The following is a 17,886-nucleotide window of genomic DNA, read 5'->3' as shown; positions in this document are numbered from 1 at the left end:
CTTCGCGAATTCGATGCCCAACACCCCTAGATCATTGGCTGGTTTGTACATGATGAGGACGCCACAAGCTCAAGTGGGGGAGCGTGTGAGGAAAAATGGGTATTTTTTCGCTTTCCTTGTCCATTTCTTTGTTTTTGGGTCATGTGGTCGACCGCAAGCAAGCCGACAAGGACACAGTCACGGACGCACATGACCGAAGAAATGCGCACAAGTCCGAGCTTTCCGCGTCCATGTCCGAAGTTCTGCGCGCCTGCCCGAGAAACTCGTGACCTGTCCGAAGAACCTCGGATCTGTCCGAGCCCAAGACACGCACGTGTCCGAGGAAGATGCGCCCTGTCCGAGATTTCCCGCACCTGTCCGAGACTAACGCACGCACATGTCCGAGAAATCATGCACGTGTTCGGACAACCCACCGAGAAACACGGACCACCAAGATTCTCGGACCTAACCAAGGGACATGGACCACGGGACAGACCAGACGACCGACAAACACGGACGTCCGTGTTTCACAGACGACCGAAAATGTCGGACGTCCGAGAAACCCGCTGCTGTCCGAGAAACCTCGGTCCTGTCCAAGAAAGCCTTGCGGACGTGTCTGAGAAACTTCAAGCGCGGGCCACAGCAGACCATGGCCCTCGGACCAGCCTCGGCCCATCACGCCCAGCCTCCAGCACCCCTCCAACTCAGCTCCAAGTCATGGCCAAGCCCAAGCCACGTCAGGTTCAGCCCATGGCCGAGAATGGCCGAAACCCAAGGTCTTGGTCCTTGACAAGTTCATGGACGAGCCCGATGGGTTTCTCATGGCCATCTCTTGGCCCAAGGGTCCTCTTTGCTTCCTTAGTTCGACTAGGTCAAAGTAGATCTAGGTTAGTTTGAATTTTGAATTTTGAATTTGAATTTGAATGAGGATCTTGAGGAGGGAATCATGGGAACCACTTGTTGGTCATCTAGGAGAGTTTCGGCCTTAATAAAAAGACCTCGCCGGCTCCCTTGAATGACCAGAACGGGAAACCCCCACATTCATCTCTCTCTTGCGCCTCATTCTCTTTTCTACTTGTCGCCGGCTCGTCTTGGATGAACCTCGGTGGTCCACGAAACCCCGTCGTCTCTCCTCCCTTGTTCCAAGCCGTCGTCGTTCTCTTGTACCTCCTTTTTCTGATTAATAAACTCAGTTGTGCCGTCGGCTTTCTTCCCTTGGTCGTTCTCGGATCCCTCCTCGTTCATCTCTCCTTTTCCCACAAAACCTCAGACTCTATCCGAGCCATAGGCTTGTTCGACTCGAGTTGGGCTCTCTCACATCCCACTTGGTCGTTTGCTGCACGGATTGAGTATTCCAAAACTCAAGCCCGTGACATTTTGTGGTATCAGAGCCTGGTTCGCTCTCAAACGGACCAGCTCTCTTTCGCTTCCGCAATCCACTCTTTAATCGAGAATCCGAGAGACTAAGGGGATCGACAAGGCATGTCGGGTTCAGGAGAGAACGAGACTCACGCTCAGGAGCACGCCTCTGAGGCCGAGAGTGCACGTGACCGTGGTGCTCCACGTGACCCCATTGTCACGAGATCCTGATCTCACACAGCCGAGGCAAATCTGCCAACCGTAGAATCACGTCTACGCTTGCTAGACGAGTCCGAGGCTGAGCAAGATACGCGCATGGACGAGCTTGAGCAGGAGATCTCCGCCGTCGGGGAATCCACCAAGCACGTCCTTGATGACATCAAGCAGTCCCAACAAGTCGACCGAGGCTTGACTGCTGAACAATTCCAGATCATGCAAGAGAAGCATGACCGCGAGGTAACGGGTTTGCGTAATTTGGTTAATGAACTTACTCGTGAATGCAGCACGTGTTCGGACAACCCACCGAGAAACACTGACCACCAAGATTCTCGGACCTGACCAAGGGACATGGACCACAGGATGGACCAGACGACCGACAAACACAGACGTCCATATTTCACGGACGACCAGAAATGTCGGACGTCCGAGAAACCCGCTGCTGTCCGAGAAAGCCTTGCGGGCGTGTCCGAGAAACTTCAAGCGCGGGCCACAGCAGACCATGGACCTCGGACCAGCCTCGGCCCATCACGCCCAGCCTCCAGCACCCCTCCAACTCAGCTCCAAGTCATGGCCAAGCCCAAGCCACGTCAGGTTCAGCCCATGGCCGAGAATGGCCGAAACCCAAGGTCTTGGTCCTTGACAAGTTCATGGACGAGCCCGATGGGTTTCTCATGGCCATCTCTTGGCCCAAGGGTCCTCTTTGCTTCCTTAGTTCGACTAGGTCAAAGTAGATCTAGGTTAGTTTGAATTTTGAATTTTGAATTTGAATTTGAATGAGGATCTTGAGGAGGGAATCATGGGAACCACTTGTTGGTCATCTAGGAGAGTTTCGGCCTTAATAAAAAGACCTCGCCGGCTCCCTTGAATGACCAGAACGGGAAACCCCCACATTCATCTCTCTCTTGCGCCTCATTCTCTTTTCTACTTGTCGCCGGCTCGTCTTGGATGAACCTCGGTGGTCCACGAAACCCCGTCGTCTCTCCTCCCTTGTTCCAAGCCGTCGTCGTTCTCTTGTACCTCCTTTTTCTGATTAATAAACTCAGTTGTGCCGTCGGCTTTCTTCCCTTGGTCGTTCTCGGATCCCTCCTCGTTCATCTCTCCTTTTCCCACAAAACCTCAGACTCTATCCGAGCCATAGGCTTGTTCGACTCGAGTTGGGCTCTCTCACATCCCACTTGGTCGTTTGCTGCACGGATTGAGTATTCCAAAACTCAAGCCCGTGACACATAAGGGCGTTTTAGACATTTTCTTTGCAAGGTCATATGAGTCATTCTACCAAAACTGAGGTGTAAAACTTGATAAAAAATCTTTTTACAATTTCAGGGGTATATCTGCAATGCGACAAGAAAAGTATAATCTTGAAGTTTAGCCAATTCTGTGAGCGCTGGAGCAATTCCCAGATTCTTGCAGGGAACCCTAATTTCGGTTACCTTTGATTTCTGAGGAGAAGTGGTTATGTTGATCGGTGCGTGATTTTGTATATTTTAAATCCTTCTCTTATTGGATTTGGCTTGTGTTGCGTTTGGAGAAGATGTTCTATTTGGTTTCCGAGAAAGTGTAGGAAAATATTCCAAGAATTGAGATTATATTAGCTAGTGTTCAGTGTTGAGATTCCTTGTTTACGCTCAAAATGTCTAAAATTTGATTTTTATCTTTGCGAAGTGAATTTCATGGTAGAGAAGTGTATTTCTGTTCATAACACTTAACGAGAGGAGAATAAAATGTCCGCGATTAGCAGAATCTTCGTAGCTTCCGGATTTCTTGAGTGTTTGTTAGCGTAATACAGAGCTTATTCGTGGTACCGTTTTTGTGAACTCCATGTTCAGTGAATCCTTCTGTCTTTGGCAATTTCTAGTAAAACATCAAGAATGCCCCCTTCCGATGAAAGGTGGGTCTCGTCCTGGTCTGCAACCGCTGGTTCACCAACCACCATTCCTTAGGGGCATGGCACGAGGGCCAGTTCCTCAATGCCTGCCTATGGTAGACGACATCAGGGAGAGCCATTTCAGAGCGGATCCATGGTATCTTCCTCCTCAAACTGTCGACGAAGAGCGTTTGGCTGTTCAAAACGAGGATTTGCAGGTATTGCTCGCTGATAACCAGAAGCTGGACCGCAACCTGCATTGCGCTCAGGCAGGAAGTAGAAGTCTCACAGCACGAGTTGCAAAGAACGAGACATTAGGGCCACGGCGGAAATTCAGATGAGGGAGATGTGCGATAAGACTTTGCGTTTGGGAATGGAATTGTGTGAGGTCGAGGCAATGCGAGCTTCACTTCACAAGGTTCATGCCGAAATCCGGGCCAGGTTCAGGTGACGAATCAAGATTTAGCTAGACTTGCAGTAGAATTTGCGGCATATTCCAAGTCTGGCTGCACGAATTGAGCACACAAAGCTATATCTGCACATGTGCTAGGTTGTGCTCGTTGACACTTCATTGGTTTATACACTATGAAAAAATTCATAGTATTCCAGCTTATGTTTAATTTTTGACTGTGGTTGAGCGTTTCCACCTTTTTTGAGCGGCCATTGAATATGAGAAGAAATGCTATGCGGAGAATTATGGGAATGGTAAAATTATGGAGCCAAAGTTAGGTGGGATGGATCGGGAAACAGAGAAACTTCGAGCAGAGATTGCTAACTCAGAAAAGAGGGATCATAATGTTAGAAAAATGATATTAATTTCTTAAAACCAATTTGTGGTGAATGAGAAATTAATTATACAAAATAAATGTAAAAATGTGGAGGAAGAACATTTGTCCCACATTGGAAAAATGACAAAGCACAAGGAAGGACGCTTCCTTATATGTGTGTTTGTCCCACATCTAAAGTTTTGGCCAAGAGGAAAGAAGGAGCTTCCTTATAAAAAGAGCTCCCCTTGAGTCAACAATGTTCAAGCTCAAGGTTGACTAAAGCTAAAAATGTTTGGTACCACTTCTTCCTTTTCGGGAGAAAACGAGCAAAGTTCCCTAAGCGAAACGTTTAAATTTTGAATTGAAAGTTCCACTCGGGACTTTTCGATTCAGATAAAAATGTTTCGATGTGGGATTTAAAATTTAAAGTTGCGCATCGATGTGGGACGGTTGGGCTTCGAACCAATGCGTTATTGACGAAATGTTTCCTTTTGGAACGATTCGGATAGAACCGCTGGTTGAAAGGGTGGAGCCTCTTCCTTCACATGTTTTCGTAGCAACCCCCGAATATTATAAATATGGCGCTCATAGGATCATTTTCTGCATCCCATTTTTTCTGAGTATTCTCTTCCTTTCAGAAAGAAATAATCCAAAACTTTTTCTCTAGAGTTCCGAACTTTTGTAGTTCGCTGGATTTTCTTAAGCAAGTGGTGCTTTTGTAGAATCGTAAGTCGTTGTATCTTGGAGACGATTGCCAAAACCGTAACCACTTAATAATGGGGCAATTTCGTCTTGAGGAGATGTGTATAACACAAGCTTCGACTTAACACACTTCAAAATTTTCTTTTTTCAGAAAATTCTGTGTGAATTTCTGAATCCCACATCGTCGGGATCAACACATAATAGGTATGGTTTTGTTTGAACTTTAAACGAATTCTCATTAAAATGTCAGTTAGGTTGACGAAGAGAAACAAAACCGTTAAAGCTTCTGGGATGTTTTGTTCCTTATGAATCAGTGGGATTGAGGAGGGTTTTTAATTCCTGAATGAAGTTTATTGTTTTTTTGGTTGCCCATCAAATTTCTACCCCTATTCTTAATTTCAATCTTGAATTTTTCTCAGGAGGGGCCGGTTATAATCCTGAAACTGGCTATCATTTGAATCCGTATCTCAACCAAACTATCCAAACTATGGCATGAATCAAGTAAGCTCCGAATCTTCATCTCTCTATTTCATGTGTTCTTATGCAGTTAGCATTTCTATACAATACTTTGTACCCTGCCAATTGAAACCGAAATCGGCCTCGGTTTGTAACTTTGATTCCCGTTTCAAATTTAGGATCAAATACCCATTCTTCATCGCAGGCCCGGTGTTCAAAAGCGTTCATCACGAAAACGAACTAATCCAGAATCTGAATCTATCTTCTCTTAGTTCAGATCCACTGACTTCTCATTTGGGTGTTCGTCAAATACAAACACATTTGCTCGGAGGCCTAACTAGGAGAGTTGGGTACATATTTATTTGTACCTTTTGCCCCAATGACTAAAGTCAACATTTTTCATCATCTGCGAGGGACAGCGATTCACGGACGTACGGACAGACCGGACCATTCTTCTAGATTTGACGAGATGAGTCAACCATATGGGGACTACCACTTTGGTCGGGAGATTTGTCTATGTATAGACAATGATACAACTTACGGATCAACGCTGGTTCCCTTTTGTTTTCTCTTTGGGCTTCTTTATTTTATCTTCTCCCTCTGCCAGATTCAGGAGGAACGACCATAGACGTGAACAAGGGCAGAAAAAACATGGGACCGGTGACAAAGTTTAAGAAATACATCTTCACCTCAATCTTCATCTCTTCCATGAACTACTTCTACACCAAATGCAAAAGCTATGGAGAAGAAAAGATCAGAGAAGAAATCACTGGAAAGAATCACTGAATACAGACGGCGAGGAGGCTCTCTCCTCTTAACAATCTTGAATGAAGAGGGGTTATACAACTGGGAATATTTATTGTCATCATCGTCTTCCTGAATCAAATACTTACATAAAATACTAACCAGAAGAAGAGCATGCGAAAATCCGAATCTCTGATCTTAAGAAGAGCCATACCTAATCGTACCAATGCTCCGATGTGACGCTACCGCAACAGCCGCAGCTCCTACCGCACCGTACTGGGAATGTGCCTGCAGCAGCTTAGCATCCATTGCCATTTGGCCGTCGGTTAACTGATCTGTCTTGGATTGCGGCTGGAAATACGGGTTAGGGTTCATGTCGACGGGGATCACGTTAGGAGGAGCCGGTTTGTTAGGTTGGCATTGCGGGAGGTATTGCGGTTTCGGCTGCTTCTCTGGGTTTATCGGATTTGTTCGGAAGAAGCAGTGAGGCGAAGCGGTCTGAGGAGGGAGGAGGACTGTGTTTCTGTAATAGCTCCTCGAATCACAGGCCTCTTCAAGGATTCTCCCGTTTTCGCGAGGTACCGATGATTCCACCACACGACCTGGTCTACCTGCGAAAATGCACAAAAGGGTTGATCTTTCTCAATCTCCAGAGACAAAAGCTAAATGTCTTTTTTAGATGTTGTAAAATTCTCTACACTCGGGATTATTGGTGAATAGCGAAGCGAGAGATTCACACCCGATGGCGCTCTCGGTGGAGGCCCGAGAGACTTGGCTGGATTTGCGGAAGTCGACGGAGCCACTCCATTTCTAGATGCCTCTTCAGAACCACGTCGGCTATCGGACACATTGAAGTTGGAATGGACTAAGCTGGAATGAACTGTCGACCTGCGTAGAAGAATATGTAGCGATAATAACGCTTCTTGTAAGACTAAGGATTGCCTCGGAAAATTACACGTCTTCTGCAACTTTTATAAGGATGAATAGAAAGGAAAATAAGATATACCTGGGAAGTGATACATGCTTTCTTTCTAGAGGAATTACAGGTCCACTTCTGCCGCTGTTCTCCTCGAGGTATGCAAACTGCTTTCTAAGATGTCCTATGGCACTGCAAATAACGAGTTGAGTAATTAAGAGGATAAGATCTGACATCACTCAAATGTTGTAGTCAAGAAATAGCTCAGAGGAAGGATCGAAAAACCTCGGATAAACAAAGTTCGAGCCCTCAGATCCGTTCATATAATCCTTAAGCAACTGAGGATGGTATTCTAGTATCTCCCTGTAGATTAGTTCCCTAATGTCATCCTTTGTTAATCTCCGTCTCTCGAATTCAAATTCCAGCTTCGAGATCGGCTGACAGGAAGGTTCTCTTTCAACCTTAGCAAGGCCCTTGAAGTAAGGATCAGACAGCGCCTGTTGGCAAAAAACACACACGAGAAATGCAACATCGCTATGTAAGAAACATCGCCGAGCAAATGAAGAAACGCAGAAATGGTATATAGTGGAAAGAGAGAAATGACAGAAAAATCACCTCTGCAGCAGTTGGCCTATCCTTTGGATCAAAAGCTAACAACCTCTGCATTAGCCGAAGTGCTAAAGGATCCGCATTGGAAAATTTCTGCGAGAAGGGAATTGGATTTTTCTTCCTCATTCCGGTCAAGTATTTTCTTGCCTTCTCATTCCGGACCTGCATCAGTGCAAGTTATCAGTATCAGAGAGGCATAGAAGATATTTTTAGTATAGATATGCAAAGGATCATACTCCGGAAATGGTGTCTAGTGACGGTGTGCCGAGAAGATCAGTAATCAGCTCTAACTGATGCACGATGCTTTTCCCGGGAAACAATGGCTTTCCCATCAACACCTCCGCAAAGATGCACCCGATGCTCCAAATGTCAATAGCGGGAGTGTACTGAAAAAGGATAATACCCGCGAAATCAGACTATTGAGCAAAGGAATCAACAATAGAATGAAGTGCAAATTCGACAAGAAATCCACCCAATGGACATATATATAACCTGACACAAGGTTACCTGAATTACAGATTTTCAACTTCCAGGAGATTTCAAAGTCCTCCCTGAACAAGAATTACTTTAATCTAGACATCATTGTTGATGATAAAAGCACTACAGTTCGTTCATATTTTTTCATAAGGCATGACTCTATACTCATTCATGGATGGGGAAGTGACCCAAAGCAATTCTCTGTATCTTTTAACACTATTTCATGGTTTTGACAAAGATGTATGCAAGCACAGAAAAGAAAACCGGAAACACGAACAGAACACTGGGCTGCATCAATACATACATATATACATACATACATACATACATACATACATACATACATACATACCTTAGAAAAGAACGACCCGCATAGCTCAGGCGCCCTATACCATCTGGTGGCAACATAATCCTGTAATTGAAAATAGAGAGCAGACATAATCAAACACTGTAAAAAGAATATCAGAATATTGAATGGACACATAACAGCAAAAGGCAAACAAACCGTCCAAAAGACGGTAGTAGGAGTATCACTGAAGGCCACTCTTGCCAGTCCAAAGTCACAGACTTTCAACTTGCAATTTGCATTTGCCAATATGTTCTTCGGTTTGAGATCACGATGGTAAACGTTAGCTGCATCCAAACAGCGATACAGTTAAACAAAATCACAGGAGGGATTCAATGGAAATATTTTGTGGATAGCATTGTGGAAATTGGATTAAAAAGGAGAAGAATTTCACCGGTATGCATATATTTCAAGGCACGGAGCATCTGGTAGAGAAAAAACTGATGGTGTTCACGAGTTAAATCGTCGTTAGCTTTGATAACTTGGTGAAGATCAGATTCCATAAGCTCAAACACAACATAGATATCTTTGAACTCCCTCTTCGAGGGCGGAAGCATGATGCTTTTGATCTCGACGATATCTGGATGCCGGAGGAGCCTGAGAAGCTTGACCTCACGGAGGATACGAATGGCGTCAGATAAATGCTCAAATACATCATTTATCTTCTTTATCGCCACTTTCTCCCCGGTATGTGTATCGACTGCTGCACAAACAACTCCATAGCTTCCTTTCCCAATGACTTCGAGGATCCGATATCGATTGGCATCTCCATACTCGCTGAAAAATTTTATCTCTTTCATGTCCTGGAGAATCCCAAATGTTAGAAAGAAACATCACTGACACATCATAGCAACGCAAATCCATGAAAATGGAAAGAACCCAAAAATGCTGAAGTAACAGGGAACCCGTCGGTAATGTTCACTAAGGCACTTAGATTCAACCAAAGTAAGTCGAAACAAATGCCATTTCGCATAGGTAATTTACCGGATCTTTCTCGCATTTGCACCAAGAATTTCGTAATTTCTAATCCCCACGTTTTCAGCCAAAATCGACCGATCCACCCAAAGAAACGAGAGAGAGAGAGGGACAGACCTTCTTCCCTTGATCTTGTTGCATCGTCCCCAAAATTCACGAACCCAAGAGACTCAACTCCTCCCGGATTATTATATGAACACGGAGGCAAGAGAATCTCAGAAGCGAACAAGTAGGAATACAACTAAGTTCGACCTGACTCGCACTTCGTTCTCCACGCAAGACAAAATGCCAAGAGTCGCCCGACAACCCAATCTCCTTTCCCTCGATCAAAATCCAAACTCAGGAACTTACACTCCCCAAATGATCTCAAAAATTGCAAGAGCTTGCAAGAACGAGACCAAGGAAGAGCCAATCTCAAATCTCAAGCCGAAAAAATGCAGAATCAAACCCCGATTCGAGAAAACCCTAGATTCCCAAAATCCGAAACAACACACGAACCTTACCAACCAATCCGTAACTAAGATTCCTGCGGGGTAAAAGAGAAGAACCCAAAGATCCGTAAGATCCAGAGATCGGAGAATGAGAGAGAGAGAAAGAGAGAAAGAGACGATGATGAATCAGACGAGAGACACACCGTGCAGATCACAGCCGTTTATAAAAGAAAATCGAGTTTTCGAATTTATATTTAAAATATTTCCTAAATATAGCAATTTTCGTGGTACTTATTGCGTACGGGGGAGAGTAGAGAATCATTAGATATCACGCGAGTGGCATTCTCGTGATTCTTGTGGCGTTCGAGCCCTTTTTACTGCCCAGTGCCCATTGTCGGCTAGTTTTTGAAAAAGACCCGTTGCGGTGATGTGAGGCAACTACCGATGGGCCGTTCCTTTTGATGTTTTAATATTTCTAATTTCAGCCCCTAAGTATTTTTTTATTTTAATTCTAAGCCTCTTTTCTGTCAATTGACCAATTTTACCTACTTGTTCGTGACTCGTCTCTTTCGATTAGATTTTTCCTTGAAATAACATATAATATGATTCTTTCCTCTAGGTCATTAATTTTTTTTGAAATTTAATAGCGTCATTTTTATTTATTTATTTTCTAATTATATCACTACTAAACAAAAAGTATTTTAAAATCTATAAATTTGTAGGAAATTACAAAATAAATGAATAAGTCTGATATCCACTAACTATATATTTAGAATTTATAAAAATACATAAAGTATTAAATATGTTTTATTTTTAGATATCATATCATATTAATTTAAATAAAAACTCATGAATTTCGAGTATATATAAATTTATATACATTTGGAAAACATTCACATTTGTATAACTTTTTTTTATAAATTATGAACCTATATATTGCTAAGGTTTTAATTATTTTCTTGTGCTTATTTAATAATTTTGAAAATATTGTAGATATCAAAGATAGTTTTACCTGCTAACAAATCAAAGTTTATGGTTTCTAGATACGTAGCAAACACAGGGTGTTGTTTTGAACACACACAAAAAATAATTAAAGCATCTTTTATATGGTAAAAATGATTATTCAATGTTGCCAAGTCGTTGGCTTTTGACCTCCATATGTCATTTATAAATTATAATATATGACGTAAATTACAATTAATTTAGGTCCCTATGAATCAATTTAATTAAAAAATTATAAAACGCTTAAATCGACATGAAACCGACCAGTTTATAGCCGTAAAATTCACCTAATCATTGTATAATATTAATAAATAAAATATAAAAATTGAGATGACTTTTGGAAGGGATCTTGCTGGTGGTACATTAGGATCAAGACAAGAAGATCACAACTAATGTTAATCATTTATATATAAAATAAACAATTTTATAAATACAATTTTGAAATACAAAATATTTTTTATTTGGTTGGATATTAAAAAAAATATTTTTCTTATATTAAATTCACCGTGAATGATACATTTGTCTTTCTTGAAAAAAACAAAAATTCAGGGTTGGGCCATGTTGTGACATTTTAATATATTTGTTTTCGTGGATCATATTATTTTTAACAAAAATATATATATAAAATACGGAAGAATAGCATATGGTTGTGAGTTGTAAAGTCGGTCCATTACCCTAAAGTCTGAAAAAGACTGCCGCATACATAGAATTATATAAATGACCGAAAAAAAAAAACATGAATATTGATACGAAAAAAAAAACATTATTTTATTTTCATTTTGGCGTTTATTAAAACAACAAATAATAATTGACATCTGTTATTTCTCTTATCCATAGACAAAATTTTACTTTATCAATAGACACTCTAAATTATGGAAATCTGACCCGAACTCCCACTCGGTCTAAAAACTCTATAGTTCGATCTTATAAAATTTTGATTTGGATCGGCCTCAAGTTAGATTAGACCTATCTGTTTAAACATATAAAAAAAATCAGATTTTAGGTGTTTTTTAACTTAATTTTTTTTAAAAAAAATGGATTTTTGGACCGACCCAAAATCTATCCGGTTTAGCTCGAAAAAACCCGAATCCGGTTTAGAACCGACACGAGCGAAGATATTGAAAAAAAAATGATAATTGTATTGCAGATAACGACAAACAAGCATAATTCACCACATGAGTCATGTGTTTGTTGGGCGATTGGAAGAGCTAAATATCTCCCCTTTCAAAGATTTTATTGGCAGATTTTTTCTTTTTGTATTACATATATAATTTTTTCGGAGTTTATAATTTTTAGAATCTAACATCTCTCTCTATCTCATATAGATTACTATCAATTTAAAATATTCTCTTCATTACAATGGTTCAAATCATAGAGATACCTTTCTAATTCTGCTGACCAAATTGGTGGATCTAATTTAATTAATGAACTTGTACATTTTTTTAAATATTTGATGCATTTTTTGGAAAATATATGAATATAATTACTGATGAATAATCGCAGTCAAAATATGGGGAATTTTTCTTCTTAACAGAGTGAACATAAAATTAGTAAAATCATAAATCTTGAAATTTTCAACCAGGTTTAACTTTACGTGAAGTATCTAAAGAAATTATCTCTGGGAAGCAATCAATATCCGTATATTTTTAAATAATATTTTAAGGGAAATTTGCAAACGTCACGTCATTAGAAATCTATACCTTTTTTTCATTCCTTTGCAAACTATACTTTTTTATAATTTTTTGACAAAAATACCCTTACTTTATTATATAATTTCAATGTTGTCATTAAACATTTCAAAAAAATTACAGCATTAAAAATATATATTTTATTCAGAAACTGTGTTATCTCGGAAAACTGTTTTTTCATCCGGAATAATTATTTTCATCTGTGAGAATCTGTTTTTATTTGGTTTAACTGTTTTTGTATACGAAAAAATAATTTTTTATTAAGAAGAACTGTTTCTCGTCCGAAAAAATTATTTTTTTCATTCGGAAAAGACTTTTTTTTATCCGAAAGAAATGTTTTTTATCCGAAAAAATCTATTTTCGTCCGGAGAATAATTTTTTTTAGAGAATTGTTTTCATCGAGAAAAAATATTTTTTATATGAAAAATAATTTTTTTTATACGTGAGAACTATTTTTCATTTGGACAAAAAACGTACACTCTCAAACGAAAAACAACTCTCTCGAAAAAATAGTTCGTCCGTACAAAAAAACAAACTTTTCCGAACGAAAAACAGATTTTTCCGGACAAAAAAAAATCCTTCCGGACAAAAAATCAGTTCTCCCGGACAAAAAAAAGATTATCCCGGATAAAAACAAACTCTTCCGAACAAAAACAGTTATCCTGGACAAAAAAAATTCTTCTGGACAAAAAATAGACTCTCCCGGACAAAAAACAGTTCTTCCGGACAAAAAATAGACTCTCCCGGACAAAAAAATATTTTTTCCGGATAAAAACAGCTCTTCCGGATTACACAGTTTCCAAAAAAATCTGTTTTTTATATTACACATTTTTTCGGGATGCTAAATGGCAATTTTGAAATTATATAATAAAGTAAGGGTAGTTTTGTCAAAAATTTACAAAAAGGTATAGTTTGCAAAGGTCATAACTATTTTGTCATACTTTGCAAAACACCCTATCTTTTTGTAACACTTAACCAAGAACCCCTAATATTTTACTATATTAACAAATAAGAATAATACATGTCGCAGCCAAATAAAACGATATTAATCAGTAAATAATCGTATCATCGATGACCACATTTAGAAAAAAAAAATTAAACTAAAGGTCCTTTGGCAATGATTTTATTCTTGTATCTACATACAAATTGATTTAAACGGTCCATTATAATCTATAGTTAAAATCATTTTAATACAAGATTATAGAGTATTTAACTTCCTAATGAGTTAAGTTAATATACATTATGTTGGGAAGTTTTCTATAAACAAATAAATAAATAAATAAATAAATATGGTGGTCCAACGAATAAAAAAAATCAATAAATCCTCACTGTTTTCAGTAGCAAATGTTAGGATATTCACTTTGGTGTAAAAGCATATGCTTCTCTCTCACTCTTTTCCACCACAATTCGTGCTTTCATTTTTTTTTAAGAAACTATATATTATACAGTAGTTTTCAATTTAATTTTTATCGGAGAAATAAATATACGTTATATACTCTATTCCTTAAATAATTCAATATGTTTGATAAGTTTATTCCAACATATTATAATAACAAAGAGCATGACACCTGACTTGAATAGTTTAATCGGTAAAATGAAAATGCAAAATACTTATTCCGTCTCGAGTTTGAGTCCCAAGTTGGCAGAAGAGCGTAATTTCAATCATATGGTTTGTTCTCGATCCTGAGATTAATCTAGACTTTTCGGTCCAAAATATCCGATTAACCCAAAAAAACCACGTAATATGACATTTAACTCTTATGTTATGTTGGGCGATATTACAGATATACCTTTAAAAGTAACATGGACTTCAAGATATACCCTTGAAAAACTAGGGTTTCAAAAAAAAATTGAAAAACGTTAAAAAGACAATTCTATCCTTTTAAAAAACTACACGTGTAATAATCTGGAGGAATATGGTGAAAAAAAGAGAGAAAATGAGTTCCCAAATAAAAAATTATTAAGTAAAACAAAAACTGTTCAGTTTCTTCTTCCTCCCTTCTTCACGATTTCTCTCTAACGGACATTCTCCAGGCGATTTTATTGGCGATTTCTTGTGCGATTTGTTCTCTTCACTTCAAAATGGTTTCGTCTTCATCGTTTTCGGCTTCTATTTGCGAAGATCTTCAGGTAAGGTTTTCATTATAACTCACCGAGAAAGTTAGTTTTTTTTTTAATTTGATATGTGTGTACTTGGGCAAATATTTACGGTAGACAAGATCTTAGTCGAATGAGTTATAGTATTCGAGTTTTATAGTTAAGAAAAATTAGGGTTTCGGTTTGAAAATCGAGTCATATGAGAGTTTTGTCTCTATCAGTTTCGTAATGGTCATACTCGTCACACTGGTCGTACTCGAAGAGTGTGACACGTTTGACTAGTCAGATTAAACTAGGTACACCCGTCAATGGCCATACCAGTGAAGTCGTCACACCATCACACTGGTCACACTGGTTTCTACCATAATGGTCACACTCGTCACACTAGTCGCACTTCAAGGGTGTGACGAGTTTGACTAGTTTTATCAAACTGGGTACACGTGTCACTGGTCACACCAGTGAAGTAGTCACACCGTCACACTAGTAAAACTAGTGACGAAGTAATGTTGTCATACTAGTAACACTGGCCGCATACGAAATGGTCATACTAGTCACACTGATTGCATTTGAAAGGTGTGACCAATTTGACGAGTTTGACTAATATGATAAAACTGGTCAAACTGGTCACACTGGTCAAACAAAACTGATAATGAGTGTTAATTTTGTTTTTGCAGGTTCCTTTTGTATATGACTTGAAAGACATTCATCAGGCTCTCAAGATTACAACGAAGTGTTATCCATATGAAATCATTCGGTCTTTAAAAAAGGCCTTTACAAATGAAGAATTCAGATTCTTCAACAAAGAGTCACAGTTTCGTCACATCTTCCATCTTAAATGCGAAGAAACATTGAAGATGGTTCCGACATCTGTTCTCTTACACCGTGCATTGAAGTTGGAAGGAGTGGTAAAAGAGCTATGGTTTGTTCTGAACGGTGTGCCCATCAGATACTCGATCACCGAACATGTCATTATCTCCGGTCTCAATTGTGACAAGTATCCTAAAGATTGGGTAGATTTCAAGGGAAGCCAGTTTCAGATGAAAACATTTGGGCCTTCAAAGGTGACCATATCAGGGGTAATAGAAAAGTTGAATAACACTCCAATCACAGATGTGGAAGATAGAAAAAGATTAGCAATACTTGTTTTGCTAGGCGGAGTACTAGACCATGGCATCAAGAACACTGATGTGATTCCCACTGCCTTAGTTGACATGGTCGATAATCTGGACTTCTGTGAATGGTTTCCATGGGGGAGATACACCTTCGAAAAAATGACCGATCAAATATGGAAGGTGTATACAAGCAGCTCTAAACCGAAGGACAGATGGCACTGTCTGGGATTTGTGATACCTATTATGGTAAGTTAATTTTTTATGTATAGTTTTTAATGTGATTGAGGGTTCGAGTATAGATGTTTGATGTAATTGTTTGGTATGTTTTTTGCAGTTGTTTCTTTTTGAATGCGTGGAAAGCTTAGGCGGATGGTATATGGTTGTGGAAGGTGCTGATCCAACTTGTCATAGGATGTGCAAGAAGCGCATCCAACCGGGCCTTTTTGTCACACATACAAACGTGATGAAACAAATCGGTGTGACATCACAGGTATGTAGTATGACCAAATATGAATGGTCATATGAGTCAAACTTGTCATAATGTTCTCACTGATTACAATCACCATTTTTTTTCAGGGTATTCGAAGTGTTTTTCAAATAGAGGGGAAGAAGAACATATTCTTTTTAATCTACATGAAGATGAAAATAGTCATTCGGTGGTGCAAAGTTGGATGCAACAATTGAGGATGAATCCGACAAGTATTTGTTTCGAGAAAATATGTTAAATATGTTAAGAACATATCGTGTGTACTTCTTCATGAACACATGATCCTCTTTTTAATTAGTAGTATTTGAATCATGTGTACTCTCCGAACATATTTTTATCGTTTATTTCCTACGAACATCTTTTTAATCATATGTATTTTATCGGGTAAAATCTTCATACTATTGTCAGTATTCGTCAAACCGTCAAACTCGTCACACCGTCAGTATCCGTCAAACTCGTCACACCGTCAGTACCCGTCAAACTCGTCACACCTTATCGATTTTCGTGAATTTGCCTACTGCAAACTGTAAACTTATCAATTATCATCTCATTCATCAAGTATCTTACGCTGAATCTAAATCTAGCTCTCAAATTTTAAGACCTTTTTGTTTCTCACAATGCATGTTCTCCCAAAGAAACCCTAAAGTTCTAATAGTGTTCTCCTAATACATTGGCTTAGGGTAGGAAATAGTTTTTTTCCGCATGAGTTACGGTTAACAAAAACTCGTTAAATATGTTATAATGACCCCTATACACCACACTGAACCATCAAAACTTAATTTACACCAACGATTTGTTTTCACAAACCGTCAACCCGTCAAACTCGTCACACCGTCAGTACCCGTCAAACTCGTCACACCTTATCGATTTTCGCGAATTTGCCTACTGCAAACTGTAAACTTATCAATTATCATCTCATTCATCAAGTATCTTACGCTGAATCTAAATCTAGCTCTCAAATTTTAAGACCTTTTTGTTTCTCACAATGCATGTTCTCCCAAAGAAACCCTAAAGTTCTAATAGTGTTCTCCTAACACATTGGCTTAAGGTAGGAAATAGTTTTTTCCCGCATGAGTTACGATTAACAAAAACTCGTCAAATATGTTATAATGACCCCTATACACCACACTGAACCATCAAAACTTAATTTACACCAACGATTTGTTTTCACAAACCGTCAACCCGTCAAACTCGTCACACCGTCAGTACCCGTCAAACTCGTCACACCGTCATCCAAAACCCCAAACTGGTTTGACCAGTTTGACGAATATATTAAACGAACAGAAATTCATGACAAACTATATAAAACGAATATAAATTCATGACAAATACAAATTACACCAAAGTCTTCATCATATGATTCAAATACAAATTCATAATAAATGTATTATATAATACAAATACAAATACAAATTCATGACTCATACGTCTGTGACATCGTTGACGTACTAACCGGATACACAGTCTCTTGGTAAGCCATACGTCATGTATCTCGCCTATAGTATTCAGAACATAGATCGTATATCATATCGCCTTTTCCGATCATATGTGTTGCTGCAATTGCATGACTTAGCTTGATAGTTGTTTTATCTTTATCTACGTTCAGCTCAGAATATAACTCTTCAACAAGAAGTTTGTATGTCAAATCAGTCGGAG

The 17,886-nt window shown here is 39.2% G+C and overlaps 1 protein-coding gene and 1 pseudogene across 1 annotated transcript; one reads left to right on the top strand and one right to left on the bottom strand.

Annotated features, from left to right (window-relative positions):
* The first annotated feature begins 3,438 nt into the window (after nt 1–3,438).
* On the top strand, nt 3,439–3,872 carry LOC104810596 (annotated as a pseudogene).
* Nucleotides 3,873–6,088: 2,216 nt separating this feature from the next.
* LOC104810423 (mitogen-activated protein kinase 19-like) lies at nt 6,089–10,052 on the bottom strand. Its single transcript, XM_010536715.2, has 10 exons — nt 9,531–10,052; nt 8,833–9,241; nt 8,598–8,725; nt 8,445–8,504; nt 7,852–8,001; nt 7,622–7,777; nt 7,292–7,503; nt 7,097–7,198; nt 6,830–6,978; nt 6,089–6,701 (listed from the first exon to the last, which is right to left on the bottom strand). The coding sequence occupies exons 1-10, from the start codon at nt 9,552–9,554 to the stop codon at nt 6,289–6,291; spliced, it is 1,803 nt and encodes a 600-aa protein (XP_010535017.1). The 5' UTR covers nt 9,555–10,052; the 3' UTR covers nt 6,089–6,288.
* Nucleotides 10,053–17,886: the final 7,834 nt, after the last annotated feature.

Source organism: Tarenaya hassleriana, unplaced genomic scaffold, assembly GCF_000463585.1.
Source record: "Tarenaya hassleriana unplaced genomic scaffold, ASM46358v1 Cleome18, whole genome shotgun sequence".
NCBI lineage: Eukaryota > Viridiplantae > Streptophyta > Magnoliopsida > Brassicales > Cleomaceae > Tarenaya > Tarenaya hassleriana.
The sequence above is the reverse complement of the archived record's forward strand: the minus strand, read 5'-3'. Positions and strand labels throughout refer to the sequence as shown.